General features: G+C 45.2%; 2 protein-coding genes across 6 annotated transcripts in view; both read left to right on the forward strand.

The window, feature by feature from the left end:
* Kif9 (kinesin family member 9) overlaps positions 1-7,582 on the forward strand; it is a 55,090-nt gene extending 47,508 nt beyond the window's left edge. For all 4 annotated transcript variants that reach the window (XM_057767200.1, XM_057767201.1, XM_057767202.1 and 1 more), the window contains 4 exons: positions 925-1,101; positions 1,384-1,499; positions 4,082-4,186; positions 7,289-7,582. In XM_057767200.1, the coding sequence (XP_057623183.1) occupies positions 925-1,101; positions 1,384-1,499; positions 4,082-4,186; positions 7,289-7,339 (449 nt within the window). In that variant the 3' untranslated portion in view covers positions 7,340-7,582. The remainder of the gene's footprint in view (positions 1-924; positions 1,102-1,383; positions 1,500-4,081; positions 4,187-7,288) is intronic.
* Positions 7,583-13,880: 6,298 nt separating this feature from the next.
* The window catches only part of Setd2 (SET domain containing 2, histone lysine methyltransferase), a 101,370-nt gene continuing 91,452 nt past the window's right edge, over positions 13,881-23,798 (forward strand). For both annotated transcript variants that reach the window (XM_057766501.1, XM_057766502.1), the window contains exon 1: positions 13,881-14,167. In XM_057766501.1, the coding sequence (XP_057622484.1) occupies positions 14,097-14,167 (71 nt within the window). In that variant the 5' untranslated portion in view covers positions 13,881-14,096. The remainder of the gene's footprint in view (positions 14,168-23,798) is intronic.

A 23,798-nucleotide genomic window follows, 5' to 3' on the forward strand; every position in this document is an offset into this window, starting at 1 on the left:
ATATTATTTTGTCTTAACCTAGCAACTCTCACCAAACTGATGAAGTTAATGGCTAATAGCACAATTAATCCCTGAAGCCAGAGTGGAGGAAAGCCAGCCAACAAGCTACAGAGTTCTAATCTTCCCAGGTTTGATAGAAAAAAGGAGGGGCTGGAGAGATGTCTCAGAGGTTAAGAGTACTGGCTGCTTTTCCTGAGGTCCTGAGTTCAATTCCCAGCACCCACATGGCAGCCCACAGCTGTCTGAAGATCGAGTTGCAAAAGTTAAATAAACCATAAAAAATTGCTAAAAAAAAAAAAAAAAAAAAAAGAGGGCTGGAGAGATGGCTCAGAGCCTAAGAGCACCAGCAGCTCTTCCAGAGGTCCTGAGTTCAATTCCCAGCAACCACGTAGTGGCTCACAACCATCTGTCATGAGATCTGGTGCCCTCTTCTGGCATGGAGCTGTACATGTAGGAGGAAGCTTGACAAATGACTCCTCTCTGTCCTCTCCTTTGCCCACTATCCCTCCTGTTTGTTCTGAAATACCAGTCAGTCCCCACTGAGCTAATGAGCACCTACCTGTGGGTGTGCTGGCATGGCCTCGCCTTCTTGTGCTTTGCTCACTCCTTGTTACACCCACCCATGCCTCTGCCACATGGGATCTGTCAGCATTGTCCTTTTTTTTTAGATTTATTTATTTATTATATATACAACATTCTGCCTCCATGTATGCCCGCATGCCAGAAGAAGGCACCAGATCTCATTACAGATGGTTGTGAGATACCATGTGGTTGCTGGGAATTGATCTCAGGACCTCTGGAAGAGCAGCCAGTGCTCTTAACGACTGAGCTGTCTCTCTAACATTGTCTTCTTTTTGGAACAACTTCCTTCTCCTATGCTGAATGGCAACTGCCTCATTCCTGACCTCTCCCATCACCCGGCAGGTGAGTACGAGAACAAAGGCCTGATGATCATCGACGAGGAGGAATTTCTGCTGATCCTGAAGCTCAAAGACCTGAAGAAGCAGTATCGAAATGAGTACCAAGAACTGCGAGACCTCAGAGCTGAGATCCAGTACTGCCAGCGCCTGGTGGATCAGTGTCGCCACCGCCTGCTCCTGGGTATCCCAATTGGGAAGGTTTGCGGGCTCCTTGAGGTCAAGAGAGGCCTCAGGGCAAGGCCAAGTATCAGTTCTGGAAGTGCTCTCTGATTTGTTCACTGAAGAGCCAGGGCTTAGTCAGGGGCTTCAGGAGTGTGGTTTCCAGGGCTATGAAGGCTGGGATGGGGATGAGACGAGGGAGCTGCTGGAGCAGGAAGTAAATAGAGGTGAGCCTGCAATAGCTTTTGCCTCCTTCCTCACAGACTTCCTCCTACCCACAGTGCTGACTCTCTGACTCTTGCAGAATTTGACATCTGGTACAATGAGTCCTTTGTCATCCCAGAGGATGTTCAGGCAGCACTGAAGCAGGGCAGCAGTATCCGGCCAGGCATGGTACCTGTCAACAGGATTGTGTCTCTGGTGAGCAGCACAAGGGTATGAAGGTGGTGAAGAGTTAAATACAGGGAGTTAAATAAAGCAGCAATGTGGGTAATTCTACCTCTTCCATAAATTGATGTCTAATGCGCCAGTGCCCAGGTTGGGAGGCAAGTGTACGTTCCTCAGTTATTGAAAGGCGAAAAACAGAGCTAGAGGGATGGCCCAGCAGTTAAGAGTCCTTGCTGCTCTTCTAGAGGACCTGACTTTGGTTCTCTGCACCCATGTCAGGCAGCTCACAACTATCTGTAATTCCAGCTCCAGTTCCAATATCCTCTTCTGGCCTTTGCAGGCAATAGCACACATGTGGCATATAACAGCACAGACATAAACATATAAATTAAAAAAAAATCCTATCTTGGGTTGGAGAGATGGCTCAGTGGTTAAGAGCATTTCCTGCTCTTCCAAAGGTCTTGAGTTCAATTCCCAGCAACATGGTGGCTCACAGCCATCTGTAATGGGGTCTGGTGCCCTCTTCTGGCCTGCAGGCATACACACAGACAGAATATTGTATACATAATAAATAAATATTTTTTAAAAAATCCTATCTTAGTTAGGTTTCCAAAGCAACTGTGGGGGAAAGAGAGGGCTTATTTCAGCTTATGGTTGTAGCTGTAAGCTAGATCATGAAAGGAAGTTAGGGCAGAAACCCAGAGATAGGAACTAAGGCAGAGACCATGGAGGAATGATAATAGCTTCCATAATTGCTTGCTCCCCATGGCTGCTCAGCTTTTCTCCCCACCCCTTTGTCTTTTTTAAAAACACTGTATGTGTATGAGTGTTTGCCTGCATGCATGTATGTGTATGCACTACCTGTGAGCCTGGTGCTCAGAGTTCCGAAGAAAGTGCTGGTTCCCATGGAACTGGAGTTCCTACAGCTCTAAGCTGCTATGTGAGTTATGAGAGTGGAACCCAAATCTCTGGAAGAGCAGCCAGTGCTCCTAACCACCGAGCCATTTCCCTAGCTCCTCAGTCTGCTTTTTAAAAAATTAATTTATTATGTATAGAGTGCTCTGTCTGCATGCCAGAAGAGGGAACCAGATCGAATTACAGATGGTTGTGAGCCACCATGTGGGTGCTGGGAATTGAACTCAGGATCTCTGGAAGAGCAGCCAGTGCTCTTAACCTCTGAGCCATCTCTCCAGCCCCCAGTCTGCTTTCTTTACAACCCAGGATCACTTTCCCTTTATTAATCAAGAAAATGCCCAGAGACTGGCCTAAAGGCCATCCTGTGGAGCGAATTCCTTAAATTGGAGTCTTTCTTCCCAGACATATTTAGGTTTATGTCAAGAAGACAAAAACCAGCCAGAACAAACCTTAACCAGAGATACATAGGGGCTGGAGAGATGGCTCAGAGGTTCAGATCACTGGCTGCTCTTCCAGAGGCTTTCAATTCAATTCCTACATCCGCATGGTGGCTCTCAACCATCTATAATTATAGTCCCATGAATTCCAATTCTTTCTTCTGGTGTGCAGATGTACATGCAGACAAAAGCGCCTGCTTTTGTATATGTATATTATGTATATACATTCATAAATTTTGAGAGGGAGAGAGAGAGTCTTAGCATTTCTGTTGCTGTGAAAAAACACTATGGCCAGTGTAACTGGAGGTTTCTCTCCCACCTGTCAGTTCCTGAATAACTATTCTGAGACTTAATATTAATTATAAACTGTTTTGGCCTATTAACTCAGGCTATTATTAACTAGCTCTTGTATCTTTTATTTATTTGTTTGTTTATTATGTATACAGTGTTCTCCCTGCATGTCTGCCTGCAGGCCAGAAGAGGGCACCAGACCTCATTACAGATGGTTGTGAGTCACCATGTGGTTGCTGGGAATTGAACTCAGGACCTTTGGAAGAGCAGGCAGTGCTCTTAACCTCTGAGCCATCTCTCCAGCCCCCTAGCTCTTGTATCTTTTTTTTTTTTTTTTTTTGGTTTTTCGAGACAGGGTTTCTCTGTGGTTTTGGAGCCTGTCCTGGAACTAGCTCTTGTAGACCAGGCTGGTCTCGAACTCACAGAGATCCGCCTGCCTCTGCCTCCCAAGTGCTGGGATTAAAGGCGTGCGCCACCACCGCCCGGCTCTTGTATCTTAAATTAACCCATTTCTATTCTATATTTTGCCACAAGGCTTGTGGCTTGTTACCTCATATCTTGCTTCTCTGGCAGCTGCTGCATCTCACAGACTCCACCTTCTTTTTTCCTGTATTTAGTTTGGCTTTCGCACCTAGCTATATTCTGCCCTGCCATAGGCCAACACAGCTTTATTCATCAACCAATAAAAGCAACACATATTTGCAGCATATATAATGGCTTTCCACATCACCATGGCAACTGTTATAAAGGAAAATGTTTAATTGGGGCTTGCTCATAGTTTCAGAGACTTAGTCCATTATCATCGTGGCAGGACATGGTGGCATGTACGCAGACATGGTGCTAGAGAAGGAGATGCTCTGTGTGGATTTGCAAACCCAGCAAGAGACTGTGCCAATGCTCAGTACAGGCCCTGCCAGGGTTCATTGTGATGATGCCAGGCTGAGATTCTATGCTGGGTTGGGTCTTTCCCAGGGAGAAGATGACCAGGATAGGTTCAGCCAGCTGCAACGGACTGTACTGCCTGAGGGTCCTGATTCCATCTCCTTCTACAATGCCAAAGTCAAGACAGAACAGAAGGTAACTTGGGACATTCACGTCTGTTAGGGTGGGGGCCCCAAAGACTCTGGAGGTGATGGTACCAGCCCAGGGAGATTGAGTGCCACCCTTAGTCTATAGGTGCTTTCTGCTGGCTCTAGACTGGAACAAGGCTTGACTGTGGAAGTTGGGAAAGGGGGATCACATAGATCATGACCAGGTCTGGACATGGCTGGTAAATGCTAATTCAGTCATGTATGGTGGTTCACAGCCTATGACAGTCTAGGAAAGAAATCCTCTGAGATCACTGTCTGTGGGTAAGGGCCTGTCCAAGGGGCCATCCTGCACAAATGGCAGGGGACAGAGGACCACATGTAGCCAAGGTGGAACTAGACCTGGTGAGCCACAAGGGGAGCCTGTGGTTCTCCCAAGTCTCCAGTCTACCAAGGTCCTGAATACTATGCAACCCTCTGTGCTCTGGTGGGTATTCTTGTTATTTGTTTGGTTTGTTTGAGACAGGGAGTCATGTTTCCCAGGCTGGTATCAAACTTGCTAGGTGTCCAAGGATAACCTTGAACTCCTGATCCTCTTGCAACTACTTTCCAAGAGATGAGATTACAGGTGTGTACTCAGCACTGTTTGCTATTTTTCTTAGAGTTTCTTTCATTGTGTGCATATGTGTATCTAGTGTGTGTTTGCATACCTGGATATTTTTTTTAATTAATTTGCATATGGGTGTTTTGTTGGCATGTATGGTTGGCATGTATGTCTGTGTACCATTTGGATGTTTGGTACATGTAGAGGCCAGAAGAGGGTGTAAGAGTCCCCAGAACTGGAGATGGTTATGAGTCACCATATGGGCGATAAGAATTGAACCTGGGTCCTTTAGAAGAAGAGCCAGTGCTCTTTTTTTTTTGTTGTTGTTGTTTTTGTTTGTTTTTTCGAGACAGGGTTTCTCTGTAGCTTTGGAGCCTGTCCTGGAACTAGCTCTGTAGACCAGGCTGACCTTGAACTCATAGAGATCCGCCTGCCTCTGCCTCCCGAGTGCTGGGATTAAAGGCGTGCGCCACCACCAGGTTTTGTTTTGATTTCTTAAGACAGGGTCTCCTCTCCTTAGGAGACAGAGTCAGGAGAATCTCTTTGAGGCCAGCAGTCTGGTCTACACAATGAGTTCCAGGCAAGAGCTACATAGTGAGTCTTTTTTTTTTTTTTTTTTTTTTGGTTTTTCGAGACAGGGTTTCTCTGTGGCTTTGGAGCCTGTCCTGGAACTAGCTTACATAGTGAGTCTTTAAGAGACACCATCTCATTTAGCTTAGGCTGGCTTCAAATTCACAAGCTCAGGATGACCTTGACCTTGAACTCTTCTTTTTATTTGTTTTTGATACAGGGTTTCTTTGTAGCCTGGCTGTCCTGGAACTCAATCTGTAGAATCAGGCTGGCCTTGAATTTAGAGGTCCACCTGCTTCTGCCTCCTCAGTGCTGGGATTAAAGGCGTGAGCCGTGGAGGTTTTTTTTTTTTTTTTTTTTTCCTTCTTTGCAACAAAATTTCACATAGTTCAGGCCTGCCTTGAACTTTCTAGGTAGCAGAGGGTGGCCTTGAACTCCTGCTCCCGTCCCCTAAGTGCTGGTATTTTAGGCTTTCACCACTACACTGTCTGTATTTGCTTTTTGTAGTTACCAGAGCGTATTATCAACCCAGGACCATTTATATCCTTCAAGAATTTCAGCTTGAATGCTAGAAATGTAGCTCAGAAATAGAGCATTTGCCTAGCCTGTGTAGACCTTGGGTTCAATACCAAGAATCACAGAGAGGAAAAATTCCATTTGAGTCAGGCATTATGTCAAATCCTGTAATTTTAGCATTTTGGGGGCTGAGGTGGGAGTATCTTGAGTTCAAGGCCATATTGGGCTATATTCAGACCCTATGTCAAGAAAGAAAAGAGAATTCCAGCTTAGTGTTGGCACCGCAGGTTGAGCCTCTTACCTGGGGGATGCTAAGTTCCTTTCCATAGTCCAAACTAGCTTTAACATTTGCTCCTTTCCTGCCCGCTGCTTTAATGACAGCCTTTTCTTCCTGCTCTCAAGGAGCCTAGCAGTGTATTTAAAGAACAGAATTTAAATTTAAAAAGAAAGGGAAGAATTTGTGAATAGTGCAGCTATAGAGGGAGGGCTTGCAACAGTATAGCCCAACCTCGGGAGTAGAATCCTGTTCTGTGACAAATACCTGAGGGAAAGAGCTGAAAAGGATTAAGCAAAGCTGCTACCTGTGCCTCTTGAGTGCTGGGAGCGCTGGAGGCAAGAGGATCTGGAGTTCAAAGTCATCCTTATTGCACAGGAGGGTCAAACCAAGCCTGGGTTTTATGAGTCCCTGTCCAGAAACAACAGAAACAAAGGAAGAGCTAAGAAAAAGGTTTATTTTGCCTCAGTTTCAGATTGTGCTCAGTTCCATTGTTACAAGCTTGCAGATCAGAACAGGGAGAGCTGCCTGTCTCAATGTGCTCAAGCAGAGGAAAAGAGGGCTGGACCTGGGACATGATATACCGTTCAGGGCACACCCCCATTGGCCTACATCCTCCTACTAGGTCCTACCTCTTGTGCCCCACCACCTTCCAATAATAGTATCAGGTTATGATTCATTGGTGGATAAATCCATTTATTAGTTCAGAGTCTTCACTTTCCAATTACCTCTCAGTGACTCAATGATCAGATCTACCACTGGAGACTAAGCTTTCAAATACAGGAGCCTGTTGAGGGATACTTTAATATCCAAAACATGCATGCCTCCTTTGCCTCCCTTTCTTTCTTTCTTTAGACAGGGTCTTACTATGTAGCTCTGCTGTCCTGGAACTCACTATGTAGACCAGAGCTCAGAGATCCACCTACCTCTGCTTCCTGAGTGCTGGGATTAAAGGTGTGCATTACTATGCCCAGTATATATCTCCTTTTAAACATAACTGCCAGGCTATTTCAAAAACAGTTTTATACATTTTCTTTAGATTCAAAGAATGACAGTGTTCTAATGGAATGTTATTTATAGAATTTGTGCTATCCAGAGAGTGTCTGCAGGAAGAATGATGAAGTAAATGTGAGTGACATAGCTTGTGAGTCCTTGCTAAGACCTGATTAAGTTCCCTTTTCTTCCAGCACAATTATATGAAAACCATGGTGGGCCTCCAACAGTCACACAGAAAATAGTCTCATCAATAGCTTGAAGACCAGCGACTCTAGTCGGTTCTAAGGAAGCTGCTAAATAAACCACGTGCTCAGAGCTCCAGCCACTTGCTCTGCTGCAAGCTGGGACCAAACCCAGAGAACACACAGTTGCCTGCCTGCTAGGATGAACATCCTCCAAAGGACACCCTTGCTTGTCTCCACAGAATACTTTTGATTTTAATTTGCTACCACATGTAAAAATCAAGATAAAATTACTTTCTTAACTGCTGAGCCATCTCTCCAGTGATAAAATTACTTTCTAGTTTGGATTTAAAACTGTTTGGAATAGTACTTAATATTCTGTTTGAAAGGGATATCTTCATTATGTTTGTGGCTAAAACCTTGTCCTAGTGTTTCCCTAGCAAGCATGACACCTGGGATTTGGTCCCTAGCATCTCTTTCTTTCTCTCTCTCTCTCTCTCTCTCTCTCTCTCTCTCTCTCTCTCTCTCTCTCTCACACATACACACACACACACACACACGCACACAGGATGAGGAGGATTGGATTGGGAGTGTAGTTCAGTGGTACTATACTTGCCTAGCATTCACGAAACTCTTCCAACTCCGACACCACCGAAAGGAAAAAGAATAGCTAATATTGTAGCTGGCGTGGCAGGACAGACCTGAGATCCCAACACTTGGGTGGTGGTGACAGGGAGAGTTCAGTGTCACTCTCCATTACGTATCTAGTTCAAAGTCAGTCTGGACTATCAGAAACCTATCTCAAACAATAGATAGATAGATAGATGGATAGATAGATAGATTGATAGATAGATAGATAGATGATAGATAGATAGATAAATCTAAAAGCCACTTGAGCCTTGAGTAGGAAATCAAAATAGTAATTCAGGCTCTGCCTGTCAGTCTCTTTGCTCTTCAGTGGGCATCCTGAGATGAGCTTGGTCTGAGAATACTTCTTACAGCTCCCAAGAAGTCTGAGTTCTCTCAACCATCCTTCTAGCTGGGCAACCAGAAGAGGGTCAGGTGTAGTTAGTGGCCTATGAGAGGGAGAGGCAGAACTGGGCCCCTGTGCCCAGGAGCGTCTGACCTTAGACTTTTCCAGTCAAGTACACACATGGTAGGTGTTGCGGCTTCTCTGTCTTGCCTCCTTCCTTTGTCAGTGAGTGACTACAGACACACAAAGGTGAAGGCACCCAGGTTACCCTGGACAGGAACAGGGATCACAGCAGCAGGCCTGAGCAGGGAAGAGGAAACATTACTCCTGAGTCAAGTCCTCAGGGTCTGGAGCTTGTGTCCTTGGTGATGGCACCAAGGGAAAGAGCTCACTGCTTCACTCAGGACAAACACAGGCCTCTGGGAGCTTCCCAGCTGACCAGTGTACCTTGGGGCTGAGAAATGCAGCCTCTGCTGAGTGACCTGTTTGGAACTTCCACACAGTCTTTCTTCCTGACTTGTGGGCCAAGGCTTTGACCCTGAACATGGTATGACAGCAATCCTTTTTCTGATACCCTTGAATGCCCAAGATGATAGAGACCTACAGTGGAATTACGTGGAAGCCCTATCAAGGGAATCAGTGAGAAAATATTCCAGACCGCACTTCAGAGGTCTTTGGGCCCTTAGATTACTTTATATGAGGCAGGTATGAGCTGGGACAGAGGACATGGCTAAGTGAGTAAGAGTGCATGCTCTGCAGGCATGAGGACCCAAGTCTGAATCCCCTTTATATGCATAAGAAACATGGCTGCATAATCTCTGCACTTGGGGGGGGGGGGGTCACCCAACACACTCTCAACAGTGGCCTTCCTGTTGATGAGAGACAATCCTTACTTGGGATAAAGGATTAGGTAGAGAGGTAGGAAAGTAGTAAGTGGGTGGGTAAGTAAGTAGCCTCCCACTCAATTCCAGTTCAACTGTGGACTCCCCTTTTGTTTTTCCAAGCCTTAGGTTCCATTTGAGTCAGAACTCTGGCCTGAGTGTGTAGAAAAAAAAATGCCATTTGGGATAAAAGGTAACACCCAGTTCTATCTTAGAACACATCTAATTGCTTATGTGTTGTATCAGTCAATCTATATTCGTTTGTATATTAGTCAATATATTAGTTCAAAGTCTATATTGGTTGTGGATATGGTTCAGTGGCAGGGGCCGTTTGCTTAGTGTTCTGTTTCATTCTGTTGCTGTGATAAAACACCTGGACCAAAAGCAGCTTAGGGGAGGAAATGGCTTACACTTCCGGGACACAGTCCATCACTTCAGGAAATCAGAGCAGAAATTATGCTAGTTTTCTTATGCAGCCCTGGATCGGCTACTTAGGTATGTGCTGCCCAAAGTGGGCTAGGCCATCCTCCACTAATAACTACCCACACAAATGCCTACAGACCAATCTGATCTAAACAATTCCTTGGCTGAGGCTTTCCTCTCAGGTGACTCTAGGCTAAGTCAAGTTGACAAAGCTAACTAGGATACCTAACATATGCAAACCACTGGGTTAAATTTTCAGCACCAGAAGGGGGAAAATTTACAAATAGTTTTGAAGAATGTGCTCAGGATCATCCGGTATTCCCCTGTTCTAAAGATGTTTCCCATCCCTTTACCAAATCCTAGGAAATGACCACACTTGGGCTTTCTTCTTTTTTTTTTTTTTTTTTTTTTTTTTTTTTTAATCAATCACCAAAGTTGACTTTAAGGGCTACTAGTAGCCACCCTGAAGTGTGATGGGATGGATGTGGTCTGGGTCCATGGGAGATACTACTAGGAGAAGCAATTCTCAAGGTTTTTATGGTATTCAGCACTCTAGGAGTGGGAATAGGTTTCATGTTGGTGATTTTGGACATTTTTTCCTTTAAATACATTGGAGGGCTTTCTGTACAAAAGCATGGGCTGGTAGGGCATGGTGACTCACACCTTTAGTCCTAGCTCTCAGGAAGCAGAAGCAGCTGTATCTCTGAGTTTAAGGCCTGCCTGCTACACAGTGAGACCCTATCTTAAAAAGGGGGGGGGGTAGCCGGGCGGTGGTGGCGCACGCCTTTAATCCCAGCACTCGGGAGGCAGAGGCAGGCGGATCTCTGGGAGTTCGAGGCCAGCCTGGTCTACAAGAGCTAGTTCCGGGACGGGCACCAAAGCTACAGAGAAACCCTGTCTCGAAAAACCAAAAAAAAAAAAAAAAAAAAGGGGGGGGGGCGGTATCCAATAAGCTCAAAAGTGTTCACTGCTTTGGTCAGGAAGCTGATCACAGTAAATACAGAGAATGAGGTAGGAGGATAGGGAACTAGGGCAAGTCTGGGCTGAAAAGAAAAAAAGGATATCCAAATCATGTTTTATATTGTGAGTCAGAGTCTCCCATAGCACAGGCTGGCCCCAATCTTACTGTGTAGCTGAGGATGACCTTGATGCCCCTGCTCCCTGCCAGGATGTGTTCCAAGGATGCCTGTCTTTGCCTGAATCTAGCCTGCATGTGGAGGGACATATCTGCAGTCCTATCTTGGAGGCTGAGGCCAACCTGGGATAGGTACAGCAAAGCAGACTCCAGAGGTTCCCGAATACTCTCAAAAATACTGCCTGACTGAAAATTCTGAATCAAAGAGTTATGGGCCTTATGATTTCTACTGACCCCATGGTTTGACATGCTTACTCCAGTAGGTTATGAAGACTGTTATCATCACCTGGCAAGTACTGTTCTGTCCCCTGCTAAAAAACTGCTTACTTTTTTTTTTTTTTTTTTTTGGTTTTTCGAGACAGGGTTTCCACAGAGATCTGCCTGCCTCTGCCTCCCGAGTGCTGGGATTAAAGGTGTGCGCCACCATCGCCCGGCTTCTGCTTACTTTTTTTAAAAAATTATTTTATGAGCCGGGCGGTGGTGGCGCACGCTTTTAATCCCAGCACTTGGGAGGCAGAGGCAGGCGGATCTCTGTGAGTTCGAGACCAGCCTGGTCTACAAGAGCTAGTTCCAGGACAGGCTCCAAAACCACAGAGAAACCCTGTCTCGAAAAACCAAAAAAAAAAATAAAATAAAATAAAAAATTATTTTATGTGCATTGGTGTTTTGCCTACACATCGGTGTTAAGGTGTTAGATCCTGTAGAACTGGAGTTACCCATAGTCATGAACTGCTACGTTGGTGCTAGGAATTGAACCCGGTTCCCCTGGAAGAAGAGCAGTGCTTTTAATCACTGAGCAATCTCTCTAGCTCCATTTACTTTGTTTTTAAGGAAATGGAAAACCTGAACAGGCTACCTTAGGTTCCTCTCAGCTTGTTGTTCCCACCTAAAATAGCTCTATTCTAGTGCCAAGTGGCTGCCAGTGGCTTATGGAGTATTTAAGGCAAAGTGCTCCAAACTTATTCAAAATCTAAGAGTTGGGCATGGTGGCCCACCAAAAGGCTGATGCAGGAGGACTTCAAGTTCAAGCTACAAATTGAAACTATCTTTTTAAAAAAAAAGCCTTAAATATACCTTATTGTTTAGTAAGAGGCATTGTACAAACATGTTCACCAATATTATCTGTGTGGTAGATACACTTCTATTTTATAGGCAAGGCAGTAGAAGCCCGAGAAACAGTCATGCCCAGTATCATATGGCTAGAAACTGCCTAGTGTTGGTTTACATAGTGCCAGATAGAACTTATCCGTTGGACTATAATAACCTAAAATGTGTTGACATCTGTTAAGTTTAGGGTTTAATGTACTGGGAATGTTTCTCACTTGATGGAGTGCTTGTCCAGTATTTCAGAAGCCGTGAGTTCAATTCCCAGCACCAGATAAACTGATGCATGCCTGTAATCTCAGCACTGAGAGGTGGCTGCAAGAGGAAGAGAAGTTAGAGTCATCTTTGGCTACACACAGAGATCAAGGCCAGCTGGGACACACAAAACCCTGCCCCAAATAAACAGACAGAAAAGTGAAGAAAAAGAGGAAGTTCAGGGTTTCACAAGTACCTCTATCCTCAGATCAGTGAGAATCTGTTCACATTTAAACTTTCATCTTCAGCAGGCTGTGGTGTTTGGCACCTGTAACTCCAGCATCAGGGAGGCTGGGGTAGAAGGATTTTGAGTTTATGGTCAGCATAAGGTACATATCAAATTCTAGTGCCACAGATGAAAACTCATGAACAAAAGAATGGCTATGGGAGGCTGACACCTAAGAGTCTTTTGCATCTTGAACCTGGCTAAAGTTACCAGGAAAAAAAATAAAGCCCGATTAACCTCTATATAAAATGATTAAGAGAAAATAGATACTGCTTACCTACATACAAGTAAAAAAAAAATTTCAGGAGATGGCTCAGCCCATAAAAGCACTGGCTGCCTGACCTTATGATGGAAGTTACATCTCTGGGATCCACATATTGGGAGGAGAGAATGGACTCGCTAATGTTCTCTGGTCCCCACATGTGTGTCCTCAACACACACCATACAGATAAACACCATTTAAAAAATACACTTTAAAAGCGAGGGCGGGGCGATGGGGCACACGGCTTTAATCCTAGCACTTGGGAGGCAGAGGCAGGCGGGTCTCTGAGTTCAAGGCCAGCCTGGTCTGCACAGTGAGTTCCAGAACAGCTAGTGATACATAGAGAAACCCTGTCTCGAACCAAAAACCTTGTTAAAACCCAGAATGCCAGCACTCAAGAGGGTGTACGTTCAAGTGTTAAAGGAAAGTCTACAGATGATCCTGTCTAAACATCAACAACACGACAAAGTTAGCTAGTGAAGGACTTCTGTTAAATCACATTTCAATTTATTGGTAAATCCAATTAAAAATTAGTGGCTATTCTTCCCCCCCAAAACTCCACAAAGATTTGAACTCTGTCACTTTAATGATATGCAACTACTATACATTCGGCGTCGTGTAAGATTACCTAACAGTTTCTCACGCAGTCCAACTTCTCCTTCCAGAAACAAAAAGCTCATAGTTCACGTTATCTAACCTTTTTTTTTTCTTTTGCAAGAGAGCAATTAATAACTTTTTCCCCAGTCATTGCCTCCAAGGCCTAAGCAACAAACACTGTCTTTCAGCCTTTTGGGGTGAGGGCAGAATACCGGGTGGGGGGGTGTAGGAGGAAGGCAGGAGGTGGTGGGGCCACGGGGGTGGGGGCGGCGGGAGGCTGAAGGAGGGGGGCGTGTCCGAGTAGCCCGGCCCGAGAAGCATCCCCAGCTTAGCTGGCTTTCCATTCGCGTGGAGAGCGGGATGAAGAGGCTGGAGAGAAGAAATAAAGGGGCGAGAGCGGCCGCTGCGCTACCTCACGGCCTGGAGGCCGGGCTCTCCGAGGGCTCCCGGGCTTCGGGCGGCGGGTGGTGGCGGGCTTCGAGGGAAGAAGGCCGGTGTCCTGAGGGGCTCGGGCTATCGCCCGGGAAGGGGTAGCGGTGGCGCCCCTCCAGCTCCGGGACCCGCCTACAACACGCAGCCCTGGGACTTATTGTTCCGGGAAGCCGCAGGCGAGGCCCGGCCCGGCCCTCGGGGTGCACCCGCCCCTGCCAGGGTCGGCGGGCTGGGGCAGGCGCGCCGACTGGCGGCCGGTGGGCTGCCTGTGCGTGTCTCTTTAAGGGGCTGGGCCTGCAAGGCTGCAGGGCGGGCGGGGTGCGCGTTGCTCCGGGAGTGTGTGAGGGAGAGAGCGACGGGCGGTTGCCGGAGGGAGGGAGGGAGTGAGCGGGCGAGCCAGCCAGCCAGCGACGCGGGCCGCCCCTGCCGCCGCCGCGATCGGACCAGCGGCCTCCTCCCCTCCGGTCCCCTCCCCCGCATCGGCCTGCCGCGGGGAGGGGGCTAGCGTCGCCGCCTCCAGCTGCTCCTCATGAAGCAGCTGCCGCCGCAGCCGCCACCGAAGATGGGGGATTTCTACGATCCCGAGCACCCGACCCCCGAGTAAGTCTCAGGTCCGCGGCCTCCCGCTGCCGTCGGTCGCCTCAGCCGAGGGCGGCGCGTCCTGACCGGTGGCGGCGCGCGGAGTAACGGGCCCTTGGGCGGCTTCGCGCGGTCGCGGTGGGGAACAGGCCCGGCGCGGCCACCTCAGGCCGCCTCGCTTGGCCTCGGCCGACCGGGCGGTTAAGCCTGGCGCGGATACCGCTGCTCGCGTCGCAGCGGCAGTTCGGGCGGCCCGGTGGGGGAGGGGCGGCCACGGCCTCCACTGCCGTTGCCGCGTCCTCAGTCGGCCGGCCCAGGGCTCGGCGCTCCCCGCAGCTCCTTCAGGACGCTCGGCGGCGGTCCAGGCTTCGGTCGCAGACCACAGTGCATAGTCCGAGGCGCGGCTGAGGCCAAAGTCGGCTATAGGACGCCGGCGAGTCTAGGCCGAGAATCCCCGGGCTCGGGTGGAAGCTCGACCCGTCGCCCTGCCTACCGGTGACGGCAACTCGGACCGGAAGGGCCTAGCGCGCGTCTCTCCGCAGTGATCCGTGGAGGGGCCCCGCGTTGCAGTCTTGGTTTTGATCCCCCCCCCCCTCCTCTTGGGCACCCGACCCAGGCCCCAATAGTGCTGTGAGCTTCACATTCTGTACCTTTGGCACTTGGGTTTTGTAATGGTGGCGAGGTTTGTCTGGTCCCGTTGTTGAGGTGACACCAGTTTTGTTTTTTGTTTTTACCTGAAAGTGAAAACCCGACGAACGTTTCTTTTTTCGATTATGAGGCTTGAACGCTTTGGCATACTATTTATTAGGTAACAGAATCTTACCTACAAGGGTGACTTTTTGCTCCGTGTGAAGATTTTAAGAGACCTCAAAATCTCTGCATAGTCTCTAAAGAAAATAGTGAAACATAGTTTTGTCCAAAGTATAGTTTCTTTTCAGTCTGGGACATTTTTATATTTCTGTTGGGCAGTATCTGATAGCACAGCAAGCTTAGCAGTCAGGTTTGGAGGCGCCACTACCACCTGAGTTAGGACTGTAGGCAGCCTTGGCTGCTTACTGAAGATGGCCTCAAAAACACAACAAAAGTAAACAGAAAGCTTCCACTTCAGAGTCTGGAGTCAGTTCCTTCCTAAATTTCTACAGAATCATTTTTTTTTTTAGCTAAGTGGTCTCACCCAGTTGCTCAGGCTGGCCTTGAACCTGGGACCCTCCCTCTTCAGCTGCCTGACCGCTGGGATTACAATATGGGTGCTGGCCACAAACGGACTTGAAAAACCATTGTTTAACTCATTTGCTCATATGATATACTTCAGAGCACACAAAATTCGCTTCAAAGTTAACGTTTGTGGGGAGACCTAGTGAAGCTGTTAAACTTTCATAACTAAAGTATGACACTTTACACAGTCTTTGGAACCTTTGCCAAATTTTTAACCTTGGTTCAGGACTGTCTGAATCTTCCAAGATAGTTCTTTGATATTGTAACATAAAAGTTATTTTGTTGGAGTGTTGGTTATATCCACACAAAAAGCACAATCTTTTATGTTGCCTTAAGAAAAGTACAGAATTTTATTGGGATAATTTTGAAGGTCCTGCTTTCACCCAAGAGCCTGAGTTGGCCGGGCGGTGGTGGCGCACGCCTTTAATCCCAGCACTTGGGAGGCAGAGGCAGGTGGATCTCTGTGAGTTCGAGACCAGCCTGGTCTACAAGAGCTAGTTCCAGGACAGGCTCCAAAACCACAGAGAAACCCTGTCTCGAAAAACTTAAAAAAAAAAAAAAAAAAAAAAAAAAAGAAGAGCCTGAGTAGTTTCGTCTCACCGTCTTTTAAGCTTGCAGAGACCCTAAAGCTGTTCTCTGGCATTTTAGTTTGTTCTGTGCTTTGCAGAAGGCTTAATAACATAGGTCACCTCTATGCACAGTCTTTTATGTGGTCTTAATAAAACAAAATCCATCTTTCGCTTGCAATAGTAAACCATCATGGCTTTATCCTTCCCTGGGTTCTTGACTTTGGATTAACATTTTAATTAGAATGTTTGGATTTACTGTAGAATTAGTTCAGTAGCAAAGTTCTGTTATAGGTTTTTGGTTTGAGAGGTGAAAAACCTCAGGAGGAATTTGTGTCATTCAGTAAATGTTGATTGCTTTCCTTGTACAAAGCAACATGCTAGCCCAGGCAAGGCCAAGAGCCTTTCAGTGACTTGTTCTAGGTTGCATGGTGAAGACATCATCTTTGCTGATAGGATTATATCCTTTTTTTTTTTATTGGAGCAAAACATTTTTCATAATATGTGGAAAAATGGAGTCAGAAAAACTTAACTACAGTGAGAAATCATGTTTATTGTTTTTCAGTCTTGGAAATTTTATTGCTTTTCTGACTTTGCTGCTTCAGAGTTCTTAATATGAAGAGTAAGTTCTAATACATGTCTTTTTTTTTCCCTGTTTATTTACCTGTATAGGTTATAAAATGTTTCTTAGTACTGGACTGATGTTGGCAGGCATCTTGAACAATATCCCCTCTTTTACATATGAAGAAAATGAGGCCTGGTCAAGAAACGAGAAGTAAAGTGATAGCAGACCACGTGAGGAAGTAGTGTTTAAAACTGGGGAGCACAATGCAAGGTTAAAGAACCGTATTTTCGAGTCAGACAAACCTGCACTTGAACACTAATCTTGAACAAATGACTTACCTTTAAATTTGGGTTTTCCCATTTTGGAAATGGTTATCCTAATAGTAGCAACTTCTGGGGCTTTGGAGAAGATTACATGAGATGAGTGAACAGCTCTTCGCACAGTGTGGTGTGTTAAAGTACTTTTAGCCAGGTTTTGTGTCTAAGTACTTTTAGCCAGGGTTAATACGGAAAATTGAGAGGTATGATTTAAGATAAAAGATGAAGTTGGCTGTAGTTGAGGGGAAGCTTGGTTGTGAAGGGGCAAGTCATTCCCTTTCAGCCTTGGGATGGTTTGAAATGGTTCTCTGAAGAAGTGTCAGTTGGAATGTAAATTTGCTTTGATTAGACTTTGAGTTGGGCCTGATGATCTGTATTTGTCTTCCACGCATTCTTAGTCAGGTGCCTGTGAGTAGGCCTTGGCTTTTCCTGCAGTGTAAATGACATTGTGTTCAGGTGAAATGGCTATAATCATTGGATTAACTACATTGGATGTTCGTGATAGTGTAGGGTAGATATTGAGGGCATAGCATGTCCAACAGAGTCGTCAGGAACTTGTCGTAAGGAGGAGACAAACAAATGATAAAAGTGGCATTTTACTAAGCCTGTCTTTACTAAAGGTTGGCACTGTAGGAACAAGAAAAATTTATTCTTATGAAGTTTACATTCCAATGAGGTCGATAAACAATAAGTTATGAGGAATGACCAAAGGTAAAATGCCTTGGAAATCCTATAGGATGTGGGAAATTTCTTATTGTTGAAGGAGTAACAATCTAAAGTGGGGTAAACTAGTAAGCATCCTTGAGAGAGTAATATTTAGGCTGAGATATAAAATATGTGTGTGGCCGGGCGGTGGTGGCATGCACCTTTAATGCCAGCATTTGGGAGGCAGAGGCATGTAGATATCTGTGAGTTCAAGGCCACCTCTGGCCTACAGAGCCAATTCCAGGACAGAAACTCTGTCTCAGAAAAAAAAGAGTGTCCGGTGGGAGGGGCAGGAGTGGGGGTGGTTGGGCGGTAACCATTATAATTCAAGTAGGGGTAATAACTTGCTGAGGCAGTAGTATAAACTCTTCTCAGTAATGAGAAGGAAAGTGATAGTAAACAGGTTCACAATATCATGAGTGCAGATTCCACGAAGCTCTGGAAAGCCATTCTACAGATTTGGCTGGGGTTTTTGTGTGAATTTTTTTTTTTTTTTTTGAGTGTAACCCAGGCTGACTTTGAATTCTTGAGCTCAAATAATCTTCCTGCCTCAGCTTCCTGAGTATCTGGCACTGCATGTGCACCCCACTGAGTTTTAATCAGAGGAATGATATGATTTGCTTTCAGCTTCAGAAGGCTCATTTGTAGCATTGCAGAGGAACAGAGTGGAAGCCTGAAGACTTGTAAAGAAGCTAGTAATCCAGAAGAAAGTCGCTGGTGGCTTACACCAAGGTAGTATCTGAACTAGATGGGTGCTCGATGTTTGTGGAGGAGTAAATAGAGAAGTTAATGGTAATTCTAAGACTTTTGGTCTGTCAGAATTTGCCCTCAACTGAGTTAGGGATGATGTAGAAAGAGCAAATTGGGATTAGTAGGGTTTTTTTTTTTTTTTTCCACAGTAAATTGGAGATGCTTGTTAAGATGTTTAGGTTGGATTGTTACATAAGTCTGGTGTTGCTGGGCGGTGGTGGCGCACGCCTTTAATCCCAGCACTTGGGAGGCAGAGGCAGGCGGATCTCTGTGAGTTCGAGACCAGCCTGGTCTACAAGAGCTAGTTCCAGGACAGGCTCCAAAACCACAGAGAAACCCTGTCTCGAAAAACCAAAAAAAAAAAAAAAAAAGTCTGGTGTTGTAGGGGAGGGGAGGTCTAAACTGGAGATAAATTTGTAGTAATCTGTTTAGGCAGTGTATAAAGCCACCAGACTGGGTGAGATTACAAGACATCCACTGTTCCACTGTAGTAAAAATAAAGACCAAAAATTCATCTTGGTTTATAGTTTAGATAAATCTTAGTGTGTAGTCAAGGCTAATGTGAACTCCATGGCTCTTGTACCTCTGCTTTCTCAGTGCTGAGAATATAGGTGTGACACTATGAGGCAAGAAATTCTCCTTTGAAAGCCCCACTGTGAAGGGTTAGTGTGTGAGCCTTTTTGGTTGTTTGCTGTTGAGACACGATCTCACTGGTACCTCCTGGTGACCTTCAGCTCCTGCCTTGACCTTCTAAGAGCCAGAATTTCAAATGTGTACCCTCCATAGGCCTGATGGTACAGACTAGTAATCCTCCTAGTGATTGGTAGTCTGAGGCAGGAGGATCAAATATTCAAAGCATGGTTGGGTTACTGAGTTAATTCAAGGCCAGCTTTAGACCTAGTCTTAAAGAAATAATAATAATAATGCTGGTGATAGAGTTCAGTGGTTGAACACTGGCATGGTATGCACGAGGCTCTAAATTCAAGCCCTAGTATATGTGTGTGTGTGTGCAGGGGGAGTGTACGCCACTGTGTCCTGCATGATTTTATTTATTTATTTTTATTTATTTATTTATTTATTTTTTTTGAGACTGAGTCTCACTCACTATGTAGCGCTGCTGGCTGTCCTGGAACTTACTGTTTAGACCAGGCTGAGTTAAAACTCAGAGATCTGCCTGCTTCTGGTCCCCTAAAGGTCACCATACCTGATAGTTGATTATCATTGTTTTTGTTGTTGATTAAGACAAGGTTTCCCGCTGGGCGATGGTGGCGCATGCCTTTAATCCCGGGAGGCAGAGACAAGCGGATCTCTGTGAGTTCGAGACCAGCCTGGTCTACAAAAAAAAAAAAAAGCCGGGTTTCCCTGTGTAGCACTGGCTGTCTTTGGAAACTCACACTGTAGACCATGTTAGGTCCCCATAAGATTATCAGTGCTCAAACCAGCTGGAAGTAGCCTGGAATACTACACCCACATTCCCAAAAAATGAACTATGGATATTTTCCTTTTTTTTTTTTTTTTTTTTTAAAAAAAGGAGGGGAAGTGGTGTGGGAGAATTGTCTATATTCTGTCAATCATGTTTTAAATAAATGCTGATTGGCCAGACAAGAAGTAGAAATGATGCAATGGGAACAGGAGAATTCTGGGAAGGAGGAAGTAGATTCCTCCCAGTCCTACACAGACCGCCGAGGAAGCAGGATGTGACCTGCCAGCTGAAAAAGATACAGAGCCATATGGCTAAAATAGATCAGAATAATGGGTTAATATAAGTCATAAGACCAGATAAGAAACCTGAGCTAATGGGCCAATCAGCTTTATAACATTTAGAGATCTCTGTGATTTTCTTTGGGGCTTGCCTGCTGTGGGGTACCGGGCAGGACAGAAACCTCAACAAGCCAGTCCCTCATGTTACAGGCCTCGAATTCACAGAGATCCTCCCGCCTCTGCCTCCCAGGTGCTGGGATTAAAGCTGTATGCTACCACTTTCATACATGATTTATTAATAGGTATTCTAATAACTTTTTAACCCTAGTGTGTATTTTTCCATGAGTCTTTTTTTTTTTTTTTTGGTTTTTCGAGACAGGGTTTCTCTGTGGTTTTGGAGCCTGTCCTGGAACTAGCTCTTGTAGACCAGGCTGGTCTCGAACTCACAAAGATCCGCCTGCCTCTGCCTCCCAAGTGCTCGGATTAAAGGCGTGCGCCCCCCCCCGCCCCCCCCCCCCCCCAGCATATTCTCTCTTTCTAACTTGAGTTCCAGGCATCGAACTGAGGCTGAGCCATGCGTTTTACCTGGTAGGCCATTTTACCAGCCTCTCTTTTTTTTTTTTTTTTTTTTTTAAATTTACTTTTGGCTGAGCTGTTAGAGACATCATGATATCAGAATCCTACTTATTCCCCAGTGTTTTAATATATTACTTTTGAGGCCTCTTAGCACATTCAGGTAACCATACCATTTTTTCAATCTGAGTATATTTGTTTTTTTTTTTTTTTTTTTTTTTTTTTTTTGGTTTTTCGAGACAGGGTTTCTCTGTAGCTTTGGTGCCCGTCCTGGAACTAGCTCTTGTAGACCAGGCTGGCCTCGAACTCACAGAGATCCACCTGCCTCTGCCTCCCGAGTGCTGGGATTAAAGGCGTGCGCCACCACCGCCCGGCAATCTGAGTATATTTGTGTTTAAAATTTTTTTTTTGTTTTGTTTTTCGAAACAGGGTTTCTCTGTGGCTTTGGAGCATGTCCTGGAACTAGCTCTGTAGACCAGGCTGGTCTCGAACTCACAGAGATCTGCCTGCCTCTGCCTTCCGAGTGCTGGGATTAAAGGGGTGTGCCACCATTGCCTGGCTTTGTGTTTAAATTTTGGAGGTAGTTTATGATTACCTGTATTTGTTAAACACAAATGAGGCTTTTTAAAAAACAGTAAGGTCTGGTAGTCTTTTGTTTCATTTTGGTCAAGCCTAGGGGCTACTTAGTGGCTTTTCCAGCTGAGTAAGTAAATTGGTTATTTAAATTGAGTTCTAAAGTTGGTGTGAGTCTCTAAAGCTGCCTTTTATTTTAGAGTGCTTTTTCTGTCAAATGCTAACATCTTACTAGTGAAAATAGCTTGGGATGGTGTGGGTGTTGATAAGAATATAATCGTGCAAACAGGTCTGATAGAAGGGCTGCTTTCTGGGAGCACTGCTGTGGGCTTGCAAGAATCTGGAGCAAGTGGTGGTTTCTGACTAATAGCTCTTGCTACTGCCCACTTCCTTGCCAAGTATAGTTAGACCTTCTCTTTAGGAAGGTTTGTTTTTTTTTTAAATTTTTTTAAAAATTTATTTATTATGTATACAATGTTCTGTCTGTATGTATGCCTGCCCGCCAAAAGAGGGCACCAGATTTCATTACAGATGGTTGTGAGTCACCATGTGGTTGCTGGGAACTGAACTCAGGACCTCTGGAAGAGCAGTCAGTGCCCTTAACCTCTGAGCCATCTCTCCAACCCCTAGGAAGGGTTTTTGTATGTGTGTGAGTACCTATATACCTGTGGAGGTTAGGGGCAACTTTTGGGAGTCATTCCCTTCTGTCTACTGTGTGAATCCCAGGGATTGAAATCAGATAGTCAGACTTGGTGGCATGTACATTTGCCTGCTGTGCTAGCCTCACTTTGTCAGTTTTGTTTTGTTGTCCTGGTTTTTTGAGATAGGGTGGACTTCCTCTGTAGACCAGGCTGGCCTCAAACACAGATGTGCCTGCCTCTGCCTCCCACATGCCTGGCTAGCCTTGATTTTCTGTTTCTCTTTTTCTTTTTTCTTTTTGTCTGGTTAAAAATATAACTGCCAATAATTTATCTATTCCCAGGGCAACTCTGCATTCTAAAACATAAACTGCATATTTTATAATACTGCTTCTGTGCTGAAAGTATAGTCGGGTTAGCCAAAGAGGTGAATTTTATTAACATACAATAAAGTACCTAATTATAAATTGGTAAAAATGTAGGGCTGGAGAGATGGCTCAGCAGTTGAGAGCACTGACTGCTTTTCCAGAGGACCAGGGTTCAATTCCAGTTGCCACATGAAGCCCATGACTGTCTGTGACTCCAGTTCCAGGGGATCTGACACCCTGGATACATATACATGACACTGGTTGCACAGACATACATGCAGGCAAAACACCAATGCACATAAAATAAAGCTGGGTATGGTGGTGCACACCTTTAATCCTGGTACTCCAGAGGCAGAGGCAGGCAGATCTCAGAGTTCAAGGCCAGCCTGGTCTACAGAATGAGTTCCCAGATAGCCAGGGACAGAGGAAGTCTGGCTTGGAAGAAAGAGAGAGAGGGAGGGAGGGAGAGAGAGAGAGGTAAAAATGTATTTCAAAGGTTCCATTAAAGTAACCAAAAAAGGTATACTCTATGGTAACTTTACCAGGCCCATTAAAAAACAAACTTCTATTATGCGATAACATAGGAATCCAGTTGTGCAATTATCAGCAATATTGCCTATTATACATATAATATGTATTGCACATTAACAATGCTTTGTGTAAGAAATACTGTTATTAGTTGATATGAACACATTAAAATAGTGTTAACTGAATAGAAAAGATTTTCTTTCATAACAACATTGGTCAGATACTTTTTTTTTTTTTTTTTTTTTTTTGAGACAGGGTTTCTCTAGCTTTGGAGCCTGTCCTGGAACTAGACCAGATTGCCCTGTCTCTGCCTCCTGAGTGCTGGGATTAAAGGCGTGCGCCACCATTGCCCCGGCGAGTATTTTTTTTTCTTTATAATTAAAGAAGATAATGGTGTAGTACTAGACAACAAGAAATGAGGGGCAGGGATTAAAATATGATAGCATGTATTTCAGCTGGGCATATGCTTACTGGAAATATTTTTGTTAGCTACATGTTTTTCTGACATGCATTCACTGCTTAAGCATTTTTGTTTTCACTGTTATTATCTATATAAGTGAAGGTTCTATTTTTAGAATATATATGTATGTGTGTGTGGGTATGTGTACATGAATGCAGGGACCAGAGCTGGCATCCCAGGCAATTGGAAGCCATTCTGTTTGGGTGTTGGGAACAGAACTCAGGCCCTCTGTGAGAGCAGGGAGGGTTCTTAACTGCTGAGCCATCTCTGCTGCCCTTGTATAAGTGTTTAAAAGACACACACACACACACACACATATATTTATATAACATATGGTTTATAAGTTTTTTTTTCTAAATATTTATTTATTATGCATACAATATTCTGTCTGTGTGTATGTCTGCAGGCCAGAAGAGGGCACCAGACCTCATTACAGATGGTTGTGAGCCACCATGTGGTTGCTGGGAATTGAACTCAGGACTTTTGGAAGAACAGGCAATGCTCTTAACCACTGAGCCATCTCTCCAGCCCCTAAGTTTTTCTTTTTTTAAAAAAGATTTATTTATTATGTATACAGTGTTCTGTCTGTCTGTATGCTTGCAGGCCAGAAGAGGGCACCAGATCTCATTACAGATGGCTGTGAGCCACCATGTGGTTGCTGGGAATTGAACTCAGGACCTCTGGAAGAGCAGT

Source organism: Chionomys nivalis, chromosome 4 (genome assembly GCF_950005125.1).
Source record: "Chionomys nivalis chromosome 4, mChiNiv1.1, whole genome shotgun sequence".
Lineage (NCBI taxonomy): Eukaryota > Metazoa > Chordata > Mammalia > Rodentia > Cricetidae > Chionomys > Chionomys nivalis.